At 50.4% G+C, this 15,698-nt stretch overlaps 1 protein-coding gene across 1 annotated transcript; it reads right to left on the minus strand.

The window, feature by feature from the left end:
- Positions 1 to 7,036: 7,036 nt before the first annotated feature.
- On the minus strand, positions 7,037 to 9,462 carry LOC123115031 (FCS-Like Zinc finger 10). The gene is made up of 3 exons (XM_044536331.1): positions 9,139 to 9,462; positions 7,916 to 8,845; positions 7,037 to 7,574 (listed from the first exon to the last, which is right to left on the minus strand). The coding sequence occupies exons 2-3, from the start codon at positions 8,821 to 8,823 to the stop codon at positions 7,382 to 7,384; spliced, it is 1,101 nt and encodes a 366-aa protein (XP_044392266.1). The 5' UTR covers positions 8,824 to 8,845; positions 9,139 to 9,462; the 3' UTR covers positions 7,037 to 7,381.
- Positions 9,463 to 15,698: the final 6,236 nt, after the last annotated feature.

The following is a 15,698-nucleotide window of genomic DNA, read 5'->3' on the forward strand; positions in this document are numbered from 1 at the left end:
GTATAAACATGATAAACATCACATGCAATCAAAAAGTGACATGATATGGCCAATATCATTTTGCTTCTTTTGATCTCCATCTTCGGGACTCCATGATCATCATCGTCACCGGCATGACACCATGATCTCCATCATCATGATCTCCATCATCGTGTCTCCATGAAGTTGTCTCGCCAACTTATTACTTCTACTACTATGGCTATCGGTTAGCAATAAAGTAAAGTAATTACATGGCGTTGTTCAATGACACGCAGGTCATACAATAAATAAAGACAACTCCTATGGCTCCTGCCGGTTGTCATACTCATCGACATGCAAGTCGTGATTCCGATTACAAGAACATGATCAATCTCATACATCACATATATTCATCACATTCTTCTTGGCCATATCACATCACATAGTATACCCTGCAAAAACAAGTTAGACGTCCTCTAATTGTTGTTTGCATGTTTTACGTGGCTGCTATGGGTTTCTAGCAAGAACGTTTCTTACCTACGCAAAAACCACAACGTGATATGTCAATTGCTATTTACCCTTCATAAGGACCCTTTTCATTGAATCCGTTCCGACTAAAGTGGGAGAGACTGGCACCCGCTAGCCACCTTATGCACCAAGTGCATGTCAGTCGGTGGAACCTGTCTCACGTAAGTGTACGTGTAAGGTCGGTCCGGGCCGCTTCATCCCACAATACCGTCGAAACAAGATTAGACAAGTAACGGTAAGCATATTGAACAAAATCAACACCCACAACTACTTTGTGTTCTACTCGTGCAAAGAATCTACGCAATAAACCTGGCTCTGATACCACTGTTGGGGAACGTAGCAGAAATTCAAAATTTTCCTACGTGTCACCAAGATATATCTATGGAGAAACCAGCAACGAGGGGAAGGAGAGTGCATCTACATACCCTTGTAGATCGCTAAGCGGAAGCGTTCAAGAGAACGGGGTTGAAGGAGTCGTACTCGTCGTGATCCAAATCACCGGAGATCCTAGTGCCGAACGGACGGCACCTCCGCGTTCAACACACGTACAGCCCGGTGACGTCTCCCATGCCTTGATCCAGCAAGGAGAGAGGGAGAGGTTGAGGAAGACTCCGTCCAGCAGCAGCACAATGGCGTGGTGGTGACCGGTGACGTCTCCCATGCCTTGATCCAGCAAGGAGAGAGGGAGTGGTTGAGGAAGACTCTGTCCAGCAGCAGCACAACGGCATGGTGGTGATGGAGGAGCGTGGTGATCCAGCAGGGCTTCGCCAAGCACCGCGGGAGAGGAGGAGTACTTGGGAGAGGGGGAGGGCTGCGCCAGAACATGTGGTGCGGCTGCCCTCCCACCCCTCCACTATTTATAGGTGGGGGGAAGAGGGGGACGCCCCCCTAGATCCCATCTAGGGTTGGGGACGGCGGCCAAGGGGGGGGAGGAGTGCCTCCCAAGTCAAGTGGGGGCCCTCCCCCTTAGGGTTTTCCCCTCCCATGCGCATGGGCCTTGGGGGGGCTGGTGCCCCTGGCCCATTAAGGCTAGGGCGCCCCCCTACAGCCCATGCTACTGTATTGGACGTGGTGGAACAATTTCCGGACCTCCGGACCCTTCCGGAATCCTCCGGAACCTTCTGGAAGCTTCCCGGTACAATACCGAAAAAACCCGAACTTTTTTCGGAACCCGAACAACAACTTTCCATATATAAATCTTTACCTCCGGACCATTCCGGAACTCCTCGTGACGTCCGGGATCTCATCCGGGACTCCGAACAACATTCGATAACCACATACAAACTTTCTTTATAACCCTAGCGTCATCGAACCTTAAGTGTGTAGACCCTACGGGTTCGGGAGACATGTAGACATGACCGAGACGTTCTCCGGTCAATAACCAGTAGAGGGATCTGGATACCCATGTTGGCTCCCACATGTTCCACGATGATCTCATCGGATGAACCACGATGTCAAGGACTCAATCGATCCCGTATACAATTCCCTTTGTCTAACGGTATTGTACTTGCCCGAGATTCAATCATCGGTATACCGATACCTTGTTCAATCTCGTTACCGGCAAGTCTCTTTACTCGTTCCGTAACACATCATCCCGTGATCAACCCCTTGGTCACATTGTGCACATTATGATGATGTCCTACCGAGTGGGCCCAGAGATACCTCTCCGTTTACACGGAGTGACAAATCCCAGTCTCGATTCGTGCCAACCCAACAGACACTTTTGGAGATACCTGTAGTGCACCTTTATAGCCACCCAGTTACGTTGTGACGTTTGGTACACCCAAATTATTCCTACGGTATCCGGGAGTTGCACAATCTCATGGTCTAAGGTAATGATACTTGACATTAGAAAAGCTTTAGCATACGAACTACACGATCCTTGTGCTATGCTTAGGATTGGGTATTGTCCATCACATCATTCTCCTAATTATGTGATCCCATTATCAATGACATCTAATGTCCATGGTCAGGAAACCGTAACCATCTATTGATCAACGAGCTAGTCAATCAGAGGCTTACTAGGGACATGGTGTTGTCTATGTATCCACACATGTATCTGAGTTTCCTATCAATACAATTATAGCATGGATAATAAACAATTATCATGAACAAGGAAATATAATAATAACTAATTTATTATTGCCTCTAGGGCATATTTCCAACAAAGGTTGTATGCGATACAATCAGAAAGGTTTTGTCGATCCTAAGGATGCTAAAAGGTATGCTAGCTCCAGCGATCCGACTGGAGCAAGCATCTCGGAGATGGAATGTACGCCTTGATGAGATGATCAAAGATTTTGGGTTTATACAAAGTTTATGAGAAACTTGTATTTCCAAAGAAGTGATTGGGAGCACTATAGAATTTCTGATGAGTATATGTTGCTAACATATTGTTGATCAGAAATGTTGTAGAGTTTCTGGAAAGCATAAAGGATTATTTGAAAGGTGTTTTTCAATAGAAAACCTGGAATAAGCTGCTTGAACATTGAGCATCAATATCTATGAGGATAGATCAAAAACGCTAAATGGTACTTTCAAATGAGCATATACCTTGACATGATCTTGAAGGTGTTCAAGATGGATTAGTCCAAGAAGGAGTTCTTGCCTGAGATGTAAGGTATGAAGTTAAGACTTAAAGCTCGACCACGGCAGAAAAGAGAGAAAGGACGAAGGTCGTCCCCTATGCTTTAGACGTAGGCTCTACAGTATGCTGTGCTGTGTACCGCACCTGATGTGTGCCTTACCACATGTCTGGCAAGAGGGTACAATGGTGATCAAGGAGTGGATCACCAGATAGCAGTCAAAATTATCCTTAGAGGAATAAGGATATGTTTCTCGATTATGGAGGTGATAAAGAGTTCGGCGTAAAGGGTTACGACGATGCAAGCTTTAACACCTATCCGAATGACTCTGAGTAGCAAACCGGATACGTATAGTGGAGCGACCATTTGGAATAGCTCCAAGTGGAGCGTGGAAGCAGCATTTACAATATGACCTAGAGATTTGCGAAGTACATATGGATCTGAATGTTGCAGACCCGTTGACTAAAACCTCTCTCACAAGCAAAACATGATCAAACCACATAACTCATTGAGTCTTAATCACATGATGATGTGAACTAGTTTAATGACACTAGTAAACTCTTTGGATGTTGGTCACATGGCGATGTGACCTCTGAGTGTTAATCACATGGCGATGTGAACTAGATTATTATTGACTCTAGTGCAAGTGGGAGACTGTTGGAAATATGCCCTAGAGGCAATGATAAATTAGTTATTATTATATTTCCTTGTTCATGATAATCGTTTATTATCCATGCTATAATTGTATTGATAGGAAACTCAGATACATGTGTGGGTACATAGACAACACCATGTCCCTAGTAAGCCTCTAGTTGACTAGCTCGTTGATCAATAGATGGTTACGGTTTCCTGACCATGGACATTGGATGTCGTTGATGACGGGATCACATCATTAGAAGAATGATGTGATGGACAAGACCCAATCCTAAGCCTAGCACAAAGATCGTAGTTCGTATGCTAAAGCTTTTCTAATGTCAAGTATCATTTCCTTAGACCATGAGATTGTGCAACTCCCGGATATCGTAGGAATGCTTTGGGTGTACCAAACATCACAACGTAACTGGGTGGTTATAAAGGTGCACTATAGGTATCTCCGAAGTGTCTGTTGGGTTGGCACGAATCGAGACTGGGATTTGTCACTCCGTGTGACGGAGAGGTATCTCTGGGCCCACTCGGTAGGACATCATCATAATGTGCACAATGTGATCAAAGAGTTGATTGCGGGATGATGTGTTACGGAACGAGTAAAGAGACTTGCCGGTAACGAGATTGAACAAGGTATCGGTATACCGACGATCGAATCTCGGGCAAGTATAATACCGCTAGACAAAGGGAATTGTATACGGGATTGATTGAGTCCTTGACATCGTGGTTCATCCGATGAGATCATCGTGGAACATGTGGGAGCCAACATGGGTATCCAGATCCCGCTGTTGGTTATTGACCAGAGAACGTCTCGGTCATGTCTACATGTCTCCCGAACCCGTAGGGTCTACACACTTAATGTTTGATGACGCTAGTGTTATAAAGGAAGTTTGTATGTGGTTACCGAATGTTGTTCGGAGTCCCGATGAGATCCCGGATGTCACGAGGAGTTCCGGAATGGTCCGGAGGTAAAGATTTATATATGGAAAGTTGTTGTTCGGGTTTCGGGAAAAGTTCGGGTTTTTCCGGTATTGTACCGGGAAGCTTCTAGAAGGTTCCGGAGGATTCCGGAGGGGTCCGGAGGTCCGGAGATTGTTCCACCACGTCCAATACAGTAGCATGGGCTGTAGGGGGCTCCCTAGCCTTAATGGGCCAGGGGCACCAGCCCCCCCAAGGCCCATGCGCATGGGAAGGGGGAAACCCTAAGGGGGAGGGCCTCCACTTGACTTGGGAGGCACTCCTACCCCCTTGGACGCTGCCCCCAACCCTAGATGGGATCTAGGTGGGCCGGCCCCCTCTTCCCCCACCTATAAATAGTGGAGGGGTGGGAGGGCAGCCGCACCCCAAGTTCTGGCGCAGCCCTCCCCCCTCCCAAGTACTCCTCCTCTCGCGCGGTGCTTGGCGAAGCCTTGCAGGATTGCCACGCTCCTCCACCACCACCACGCCGCTGTGCTGCTGCTGGATGGAGTCTTCCTTAACCTCTCCCTCTCTCCTTGCTGGATCAAGGCATGGGAGACGTCACCGGGCTGTACGTGTGTTGAACGCGGAGGTGCCGTCCGTTCGGCACTAGGATCTCCGGTGATTTGGATCACGACGAGTACGACTCCTTCAACCCCGTTCTCTTGAATGCTTCCGCTTAGCGATCTACAAGGGTATGTAGATGCACTCTCCTTCCCCTCGTTGCTGGTTTCTCCATAGATAGATCTTGGTGACACGTAGGAAAATTTTGAATTTCTGCTACGTACCTCAACAGATCGGAGTAGCCGTTCACGGGGCGGCAGCGGGGCCGAGCGGCCGCGGCGAGGCGTGAAGGGGCGGCGACAGGGCCGAGCGGCGGCGGGGCGAGCAGTTGGCGAGAAGGGGCCAAGCGGCGGCGGGGCGAGCGGTTGGCGAAAGGGGCCGAGCGGGGCGTGGTCGAGAGGTTGGCCAGAAGGGGCGTGCGGGCGTGCGAGAGAGAAAGAGGCGTGCGAGAGAAGGGCGAGCGGTAGCGGGGTACCGGGTTTCTTTAGCGAGGGGAGATTTCGTTAATGATAGTTTTCGTTAACGGATATTTTAGACCGTTAGATCGTCGATTAGACGGCTAATACGCAGTGGTAAATAGATAGATAGTAGATTAACCCAATGGCATGGTGCGTAATTAAACCATAAAACACGTTTAGTAGGCTGGAGGGATGTAGACCATCGGATTGCAGGTTTCGATGGATAGGATGATTTGGTTCTCCGCCCTCTCGTGCTTTTATAGGGGTAGTAGATAGATGAAGGGGTATGAAGGGATCTCCACCGTTGATGTGTTTAGGGGGGTTGTACCGAAGCGGAAGTGGAACTGAAGTTTTCTTTTTTAGAGGAACCTGCGCATACAATTATGAAGGTTCCACCTCAAACGTTTTGCCCCGGAGCATGTAAATTTGGATGGCTTTCAATTTGTTGCTGAATTCATCTCTCTATTTAAAGCATAGAAATCATGTGATTTATCATCCTTTTTTCTTGAAAAAGGGAGTGCTCCCTCTCCATGTCATTTACTCCCTCCATTCCTAAATATTTGTCTTTCTAGAGATTTCAACAAGTGACTACAAACGAAGTAAAATGGGTGAATCTACATTCTAAAATATGTCTACGTATATTCGTATATTATAGTCCATTTAAATGTCTAAAAAGACAAATATTTAGGAACGGTGGGAGTATCATCTGAATAATGTTGATTGATCTCACATACCCCTCTTTTTCCATTGTCTGCCCAGCTTTCGTGCATCCCTTATGATGCTACACTAGAAAAGAAAAATCAGTCTGCACAGGCACCAGATCACTGGTATTACTGACAATCTATCCGAATCTAGCAAGTTTGGTTTGCTCCAGCTTCTATCTGCCAGATCTTTTGAGAAACCAATAACGAGTAGGCTTTTTGCAGACCGGGCTCAATGGTGGCCGAAATTAAAAAAAAAAAGTTGAACTTCCCAGATTAAAAAAATAAAATAAAAATAATAATATACATGTATACAAGGATGTAATGTATATGTGTGTAAAATTTCACAATGAAATACCTTGACTTGCGAACTGCACAAAGAAAACAAAATCATGAACTTTGAGAATGAACCTTGCATTGCGAGCTGCACAAAGAAATCGAAACCATGAACTTTGAGAATGAACCGTCCATGTGTTGGAAAGCCACAAATTTTTGTGTATGTAGCTCTCCTTTTAACGCATTTCATCATGAAGATTTACATACGTGCACATTATGTCTCCAATATATGTGTATTTTTTTCAAAAATATCTGAGACATATAAAAGCATGAATTTTGGATTTTTCAAACTACGACCTCGGTCTCCATTTGGCATTTTCAAGCTCAATGCCGTCATCTCATCAAATTGTCCCAACTTACATCACGGGAACATTGCCATGGCTGCCAAGAGGTAATCAAAGAAGAGAGAAAAAGAAAAGGAGCTCATAATCGCCAAAACTGCCTTATGACCAAAACTACAGGGCATGCAGCTTCCAATCCATCAATTCCACCCAATATCTCAAGTGCTGAAACATAACTTACAAAAACCAGCAAACTAATGACCGCGGTGGTGGCAATGGCGATGATGAACGATCACTAAACTACATTATTGACCCATCTTCCTGGCACGACACAGGGTGCATTGGTCAGGTATCAGGGGACACGGAGGTCATGTCAGCACGACCACCCCATCGATGAAGATGTCATCGTCGTCAAACTGCGAAGTCGAACTAGCTGAGCTGGGAGAGGAGAGTGCAGGATTTTTCTCATCTTCATCTTCATCTTCATCTTCATCTTCATCTTCATCTTCATTCAGGACTGCTTGGTTTCTGCAGTTGCCAGCACAAAATGCATTCTCACCGCTGCAAAAAGGGCATTCAGCAAATTGTTTAGTGTTTCTTAAGTCTTCCTATGACACGTGAAAAATCAACAACTTGTTCACTGGTGCTAACTGCTAAGTAGATAAATGATGTGATGCCAAATTCATTTTTAACTTGTTTAGTTAAGGAAAGAAGTGCAACTCTTCATGTATGTTTCCATTCTATCCATCATTCCATCTGAAGAGGAATTATCTATGAATGTAGGTGATGCAAATTCCCCGAAGAACTGAATGAAGATGGTCATCGCATCTCAAGATACATCACAATCATCGCTTATTCGAATCAATAGTACTGAAGATGACTGGGTAAATGCATCGACATACCGATAAATGGAAGATTCGTTGCCATTCAGGTTCTTCTTGCAAGACGAGCAGAAGCGCGTGGACTCCTCGGCGGCGTCGGCGTCGGGGGAGCCCTTGACCAGCCAGTACAACTCAGCTCCTTCCTTGTCCACATCGATCTCCTTGCTCTCCCAGTCAGGCATGAGAACAGGGCAGGGCTCCAAGATGCAATCCCCAAAAATGCGGGTGGTCTTCGGATTGGAGCCGTGAGCTATGATGCAGGTGTAGTCCTCAGACTGCTCGACCTCCATTGCCGACACGGACCCGATGTATCGGCGTGGTCCGCCAATCGACACTGGCAGCGACCCGGAAGCAGGGAACTTGGCACGGTCGACGGAGTGGTTACTAAAGCCGAGCTGAGCACCACTGGACACGATGACCTCTGGACCAGACTTCACATCCCCATAGAACCTAGTGCAAGGAACGGACATGCCACCGGCGCCGGCGACCTCCACCTCCCCGAGCTCCGGTTGCGCATGCCCGCAGTCTTTCGGCATGTCTTTGGGCAGGGAGGTGTAGGATTTGGCGAGGCATTGCAGCTTCGTTGGGCGCATCTGGAACCCGAGCAGGCGATTCTTGGCGTCGGCGGCGGGCTCGGCGAGGGTGTCGACGAGACCGCCCAGACCGACGCGCTGAGAGTCCCAGCTCCTGGGTGACCGCGGCGACCCGAGCAGCGAACCGCCGAGCGCGGGGAAGGCCCTGTGCTCGAGCGGCGACTTGGGGCTGCGCGCGGTAGAGTCGCAGTCCGGCGTCCCGCGCTTGGCCGCCGCGAGCCCCACGAGCAGCCGCGGCACGGCGAAGAAGGCCGGGCCGCGGGGCCTCCCCCCTGCGGCGCCGTCGAGCGCATCCCCTGCCGCGGCCTGGTCGGACACCACCCTCCTCAGCATCATCCTCCCTCTCCGCCCCGGCTCTCTGAAAACGAAACCAAGAGGTCAGAAAGGCTCAGACTGCAAGGGATCGGCGCGGCCGAGACTAAAAAGCAATCGCGCATCAAGAAGCGCCAAAATCCAGCACTGGCTACGATCCAAGAACCACTGGGGAGTCGTCAAGAACAACGCGCGTGGGCGCAACAGGACAATCGGAGCACGACTGACGGCAACGGGGGCAGATAGGCCTCGTCCGGATGAGGAGGAATCTCTTGCGGCTCGCGGCCAAAACAAGAGAGGAGCACGACCCACGCGCGCATCGATCTCATCCCTACCCACCTGATTAACTGAAATCCCTCCTCGTTTCTCCCTCCTCGATCGCTCTCGCCCCGCTCCGCGATGGCGAGGAAAGAGGGGGAGCAATGCTAGGACCCGACGAGGTGAGCCCCTCACTCTCAAACGGAGCCTGCGAGGCCGCGGCGCCGCAGTGGTCACTCCATCCTCGACCGCTAGAGCAGCAGGCTAGCGGCAGCGTTTCTCTCTCTTGCGTCGTAGGGGCGTCGCTTTGGCGTGCAGTGCATCGAAAGCAGAGCGGGAGCAGGAGCAGGCCGGCGCAGTGATGGGCTTGCTTCTGAAATACTCCTCCCCTCTCATTCATGGATGCCAGACAGAGGCAGCCGCTAGGCGTGTAGCCACGTCGTATCAATACGACGGCCGGCCGGCCGGTGCTGGTGGAGTGGTGGTACATGCAAAATCTGTACTACATGTAGTACACTCCTGTGCTTGCCCGGCCCGGGAACAGACGTGGCAGCGCGCATGGCTCGGTCCAATGCGTGCAGACTCTTTTTCCACATTTGTTTTAGCATTTCTCGTTTTCTACGATCCGACGTGACATCCTTGTTACCGTGCTAGCTTGGACGTGACATCCCATTTACCATCCTAGGCCTACTGGACATTCACACAATTTTTAAAACCACACAAATGGAAAAGACGCAGCACTAGATTGTCATGGCACATTGAATCCTACAAAAATGTAACACGAAACGTGTAATACTACCTCCGGTTTATTAGTCTTTGTCATAATTTAGGTCAAATTTAATCACATATTTAACTAGTAAAATATTTTTGAACACTGTGCAGTCGAAGTTGCTCGTATACACAAACTTACAGTCACCCCACGCACGCACACCATATCCCTATGAGCATTTTCGAGAAACTGAGCCGGCACATCATCTTGGGATTGACGAAGTCGCCATAAACGCCTTCGTAGTCGAGGGGAACGTGTCCTCCCACTGAACGCACATTGCCGAAAGACCTGAAGTAAATACAGGAAAATGCAAGCACCAACCTCAAGTCTGGAACTTGGACTTGGTGGGCAGGGGATACCATTGTCATCCTAACCATTTAACCAATATATGTTGAAAGTGCAATAAGAGCATCTCCAATAGGTGATGTAGATTTGTAAATAACTGATTTTACATCACGAAGGCCCGCAAAAACGGAGCTTCAACACATAATGCAGATCAAAAAAAATTACTCAGTATCTACTCTAGATGTAAAATAGGGCACTTGGTGATGCAAATTTGGCAGTGTGCATCAGGTCCCGCTGTCCAGACGGCCGCCAGAGGTCTCGCCGTCGTGTCGATTTGGATATGTCGTCGTGTTGTTTTTGGCAGATTTGGCTGTTTGCCGGAGTGCCGGTGCTCGTGATGGTGGTCGCAGCTCGTGGTCGCTGTCCGTAGTAGGACAACTGGCTGCCAGAGGTCCCACCATCGCGCCGATTTGGATCCGCTGCCTTGTTGTTTTTGGCAGATTTGGTTGTTTGCTGAGCGCCGGCGCTTGTGATGGTGTTCACAGCTCGTGGTCGCTGCCCGTAGTAGAACAACTGGCCGCCAGAGGTCCCACCATCGCGCCGATTTGGATCCGCCACCGTGTTGTTTTTGGTCGATTCAACTGTTTGCCGGAGCGCCGGAGTTCGTGATGGCGGCCGTAGCTCATGGTCACCGTCCGTAGTAGGATAACTGGCCGCCCAAGCTACCTCAGACAGTCGCGTGACCACCGCGGCCGAGTTGCGCGACCACTGCTTCGGTCGGCGCCGTCGGCGTTGCGGCATCGACATTACGTGCAGCCACGAGCCGACAAGCGTCAAGGTGGCATAGGAGATGCCTTTCGGAGCCACTCCTCGTCGGCGCTACTACCATCCACGCTCCGATTGGCAATCGACAGGTTTCTATCTCCTCACACACAAGGTGTTTCACAAAATTGCCACAAGGTAAAATTTTGGTTAAACTTGTCCACTATTGGTACATCATGACTGCTTGCGTGATCATGCACAACATGATCATTAAGAATGAGCGTGGGCCTACATCTTCTATGACCTCATGAGAATGTGTGTTCTGCCGAGTAGAAGGGAAGACCGAATCAGACGCTTCATGCAGGTGTACCCTAACATCAGAGAGGGGGTGGTGGACATGGGATGGGGAGCAAGCCTCCTAGTTTCATCTCTAAGTTTGTGGTATTGTGCATGAACTATGATGTATTGTTTGCTGAACCTTGTTGTATTTGTGTTGCATTTCATGTTGTGGATTTCATGAATTATGTTTTAATTTGATGTTGTGGGTTGATGAACTTATTGTTATGTTTGTTTGAGTATTAATTTGGGATGATTTTGCTTCAAATATGTGTTGTTGTTGTTGTTGTTGTTGTTGTTGTTGTTGTTGTTGTTGTTGTTGTTGTTATTGTTATTGTTGTTGTTGTTCTATTGAAGCGGTGGCCATGCGGGTGCCCTAATTTTATATTATCTGTCGGAGTTGCATTCATGTTGTTGTTGTTGTCGTCGCCGACCCTGGAGAAGGGCTTGGTGGGGCGGAGCCGGCCATAGGGCACGTGAAGCAAGCCGAATGCCTCCATAGAGAGCACATTGAGGCCGGCTCCACCGTGGATGAGGGTCTTGGTGACCGCCACGTTGCAGATGGTGGGGGTGCAGAGCATCGGGAGTGCGCCTGCACCTGCTGTGGTAGCGGGCTGATCCTCCGAATTAAAGGTGAGGTCGGCCTTGGGCGCCGCCCGGCCCGGTGGAGCCCCCGACTGCACGCGGGTGGCACCCACTTGGCAGAAGAACTACTTGATGTGGCGGTCCGAGGGTGGCGCGTGCGAGCCACCGAGGAGGGCTGCGATGGCGTTGGGCGTCGGCGCCGCGAAGTGCATAAGGAAGAGGCCACGCAGTTACTCTCAGGAGGCCACAGAAGACTCTAGCAAGTTGAGCAGCCAGACGCGTGGCACGCCCATGAGGGCCATGGGGAGCCAGTTGGCCATGACATTGCCGTCTCCGCCGGCCGCCCAAACTACCTCCTCATACGCTTGGAGGAAGCCTGCAGGATCTGCCGCGCCGTCGTAGCGGGTGTTGTTGTTGTTGTTGTCGTTGCCGACCCTGGAGAAGTGCTTGGTGGGACGGAGCCGGCCATAGGGCATGTGAAGCAAGCCAAATGCCTCCATAGAGAGCACATTGAGGCCGGCTCCACCATGGATGAGGGTCTTGGTGATCGCCACGTTGCAGATGGTGGGGGTGCAGAGCATCGAGAGTGTGCCTGCGCCTGCTGTGGTAGCAGGGTGATCCTCCGAATTAAAGGTGAGGTCGGCCTTGGGCGCCGCCCGGCCCGGTGGAGCCCCCGACTGCACGCGGGCGGCACCCACTTGGCGAAAGAACTACTTGATGTGGCGGTCCGAGGGTGGCGCGTGCGAGCCACCGAGGAGGACTGCGACGGCGTGGGGCGTCGGCGCCGCGAAGTGCATAAGGAAGAGGCCGCGCAATTACTCCTAGGAGGCCACAGAAGACTCTGGTAGGTTGAGCAGCCAGACGCGTGGCACGCCCATGAGGGCCATGGGGAGCCAGTTGGCCATGACATTGTCGTCTCCACTGGCTGCCCAAACTACCTCCTCATATGCTTGGAGGAAGCCTGCCGGATCTGCCGCACCGTCGTAGTGGGGCGGCAACTCCGTCCTGAACTTGGGTGCCTACTGCACCTGCCGTAGGGTGGGGGTGCAAGGCCGGAGGCCCATGGCTCCCCCAAAGGTGCGTGATGGTCCGGTCAATGGAGGAGCACCTACGATGAGAGCCGACAGCGGAGCGCAGCGGACAGAGCGGTGGATCTTCGACACACCCCTACCTGGCGCGCCAAATGTTGGATTTCGACTTCCGCAAAGCCTTGAGAGGTTCGAACTCTGGGGTGTGTGCAAAGATCTCACCCTCCCCAGTCTTCCTACTCACCAATCTCACAGCCTAGCGCGTCGAGCTCGAAGGAAAGGGGACACAACAGTTTAGCCAGGTTTGGGCCACCTTGCGGTGTAAAACCCTACTCCTGCTTTGTGGTGGATTTGCCTCGAGGGGCTGAGGATGAACTAGTACAGTGGAGAACAACCTCAAGAGGTGTGTTCTTGAGCCCAAGTGAGCTGGTGAGGGTGGAATGGATGCAGTCGACTTGATCCGTCCCCCTCTCCATGGTGGTGGTCAGGTCCTATTTATAGTGGCCTTGGTCCTCTTCCCAAATGAAGGCGGGAAGGGATCCCACAACGACCAAATTTGAAGGAAGACAACTAGTACATCTTATTCTGACTAAAGTGGTTTCACCTACAAAAGCCTCTGGTCATGACACTGTGGTGGGCTCGGCGATGACCTCCGTCCTGCCGTCCTGGCGGTCTTGGTCTTGTTGCACGGGAATGGAAACCTTTGGCTACTTCCTCGGGACTCTGCGCCTGTTGCTTGCCTCCTTTGTGCAAAAGAGGAAACTGGTACACTGTGCCCGCTGGCGCCCGCCTGGCCTCAATCATCATGGCTCACGTCACCCGAACCTCACGAGGTGAGCCTTGCATAGAAATCATCGCTCCTCGGGAGCCAGCCAGAGGAGGCTGATCCTTTTGGAGCTCTTGGTGTCGTCCGCCTCCCGAGGCTTGGCCCCTCGCGAGGGCCTTGAGTTGTCGATGTCGAAGCTGGGTCGTACCAGGCCGTCAATGGGGCCATGCCGCAGGCCGCAGGCAGACTGGGTACTCCCGTATCCAGAACGCTAACAGTAGTAAAGGGAGAACTACTACGATTGTACTTCTGGTTCATCCGGTCAAGTACCTCAGTAGAGAAAGCCGAAAACTGACCGTCATGATATGCGAGAGTTGGTCAGCGAACCGGTGACTTAGTGTTATACTACAAATCATTCACGATTTATGTGGTTTTATACAAGGGGCTGTGATTCGACCAACCTTGTCGCAAAGGCGCCGTAATCCGGATTGCCATTCATGCAACAGGGGCTAGTACTTAGCCCCACCAATGGACTCCTATGGCTAAGTGAAAGTAATAAAGCCGCATAGTCTAATTGCCTAGTTTATCTTGCAGGATGCCTCCTATACAGGACCAAGACGTTGGATAAAGTGCGGCCATGCGTTCCTGAACACCCCTGTAGTATCTACAAGGGGGCAGAAGCCGACGACTGGTAACTTTCAGACTTATAAATAAACGGACGCACGGGACGGTAAATTAAATCAAAAGACCAAACCATAGATATTTCACATCATGAGTTCATTACATGGTTTTTTACAACTCGAACTCCACTACTCAAATATTACGTCCTTTGAACATTGGCCCTCTACAATTTAGGCACCCTCGAGGACCTCGCTGAAGTACCTCTCCAGCCTCCGGTGATCCTTGCCTTCGGGCGGCCCTGCGGTTGCAATTTCGGTGGCCTTCATCTTCACCCATTGCATCTTGATGTCGGCAAAGGCCATCCGGACACCTTCTATGCAGGCCGGCCGCTTTATGGCGCCAATCTGAGGACATGCATTGGCAAGCTGCTTCACGAGGCCGAAGTAGCTGCTGGGCATTGGCTCGGCTGGCCAAAGCTAGACTATCAGGTCCTTCATTGCCAAGATGGCCACCCTATGCAGCTCGGTCAGCTGCTTTAGCTGATCGCTAAGGGGCATCGGATGCTCTGGCGCAAGATATTGCGACAGAACAGCTTCTACATTGAGCTCCCCTCTTTGGCTCAGAAGAACTCTGCGGCGTCGGCGGAAGGTCCGCAAAAGCGCCTGGAGAACTCCAAACTCGGGTCATTAAGATATACCTCCTACTTGCAAATTTACTCTGCAAAAGAAAAGCCTTACCAGCTGCTATCTGCTTCGACTGCTGGATCTCCTGGCGGGTGCTCTAGGACTCAACCCGGGCCTCCTTGATATCCCGAAGAGCCTTGGTGGGTTCGGATGCTTGGTTCGAAGTCTTCTGCTCCAAGGACTCGCACTTAGTAATGGCGTCCTTGAGCTCTTGCTCAACTTTGCCTACCCGAGCCTCATGTTTTCGGCGGGCAGTTCGCTCTGCCTCCAGTTCCTTTGCCGCTTTATCAGCGGCTGCCCTGTTCATCTCCGCCTCTTTTTGGGCTTGGGCAAGCGCGCTCTTGAGGAATTTGACCTCGACCGTGCCAACTGTGATCATAATCACAAGATCAAATAAGTTAAAAATACTCAATACACATATCACTTCTGGTATGTAAGTTCCGCATACCTTGTGTTTCGTCAAATCACTTGTTGACGCGGTCGAGTTCCTCATCGGCTAATCGAAGCTTCCGATTGAGCTCGGAAACCTCTGCGGTCTGGGCAGTAGCCGCCAACATGGATGCCTGTCTCACACATTAGCACGGTATATTAACAATTTGTCTTGGGATCCTCTGTTCGGATTGTTTTAATCCAGACAGAGTCTCACCGGCTACTATCTATACATGGGCTCATCCGTTTATATGAAAAACCTGTTAGAAGATTACATCGCATACCTCAAAGCCCATCAGTATGCTGTTGAAGGCTTCCTTTTGTCCACTTTTCGCATACTGAACCTTTTTCATAACCACACCCATCAGGGTGGGTGC

Source organism: Triticum aestivum, chromosome 1B, assembly GCF_018294505.1.
Source record: "Triticum aestivum cultivar Chinese Spring chromosome 1B, IWGSC CS RefSeq v2.1, whole genome shotgun sequence".
NCBI classification, from domain to species: Eukaryota; Viridiplantae; Streptophyta; class Magnoliopsida; order Poales; family Poaceae; genus Triticum; species Triticum aestivum.

Bases quoted from the DNA above. Each gene is read 5' to 3' on its own strand.
- LOC123115031 (XM_044536331.1), bottom strand. From the start codon at position 8,823: ATGATGCTGAGGAGGGTGGTGTCCGACCAGGCCGCGGCAGGGGATGCG. The intron at 7,575-7,915 runs GTATGTCGATGC...CCCTTTTTGCAG, and splicing joins AACGAATCTTCCATTTATCG to CGGTGAGAATGCATTTTGTG.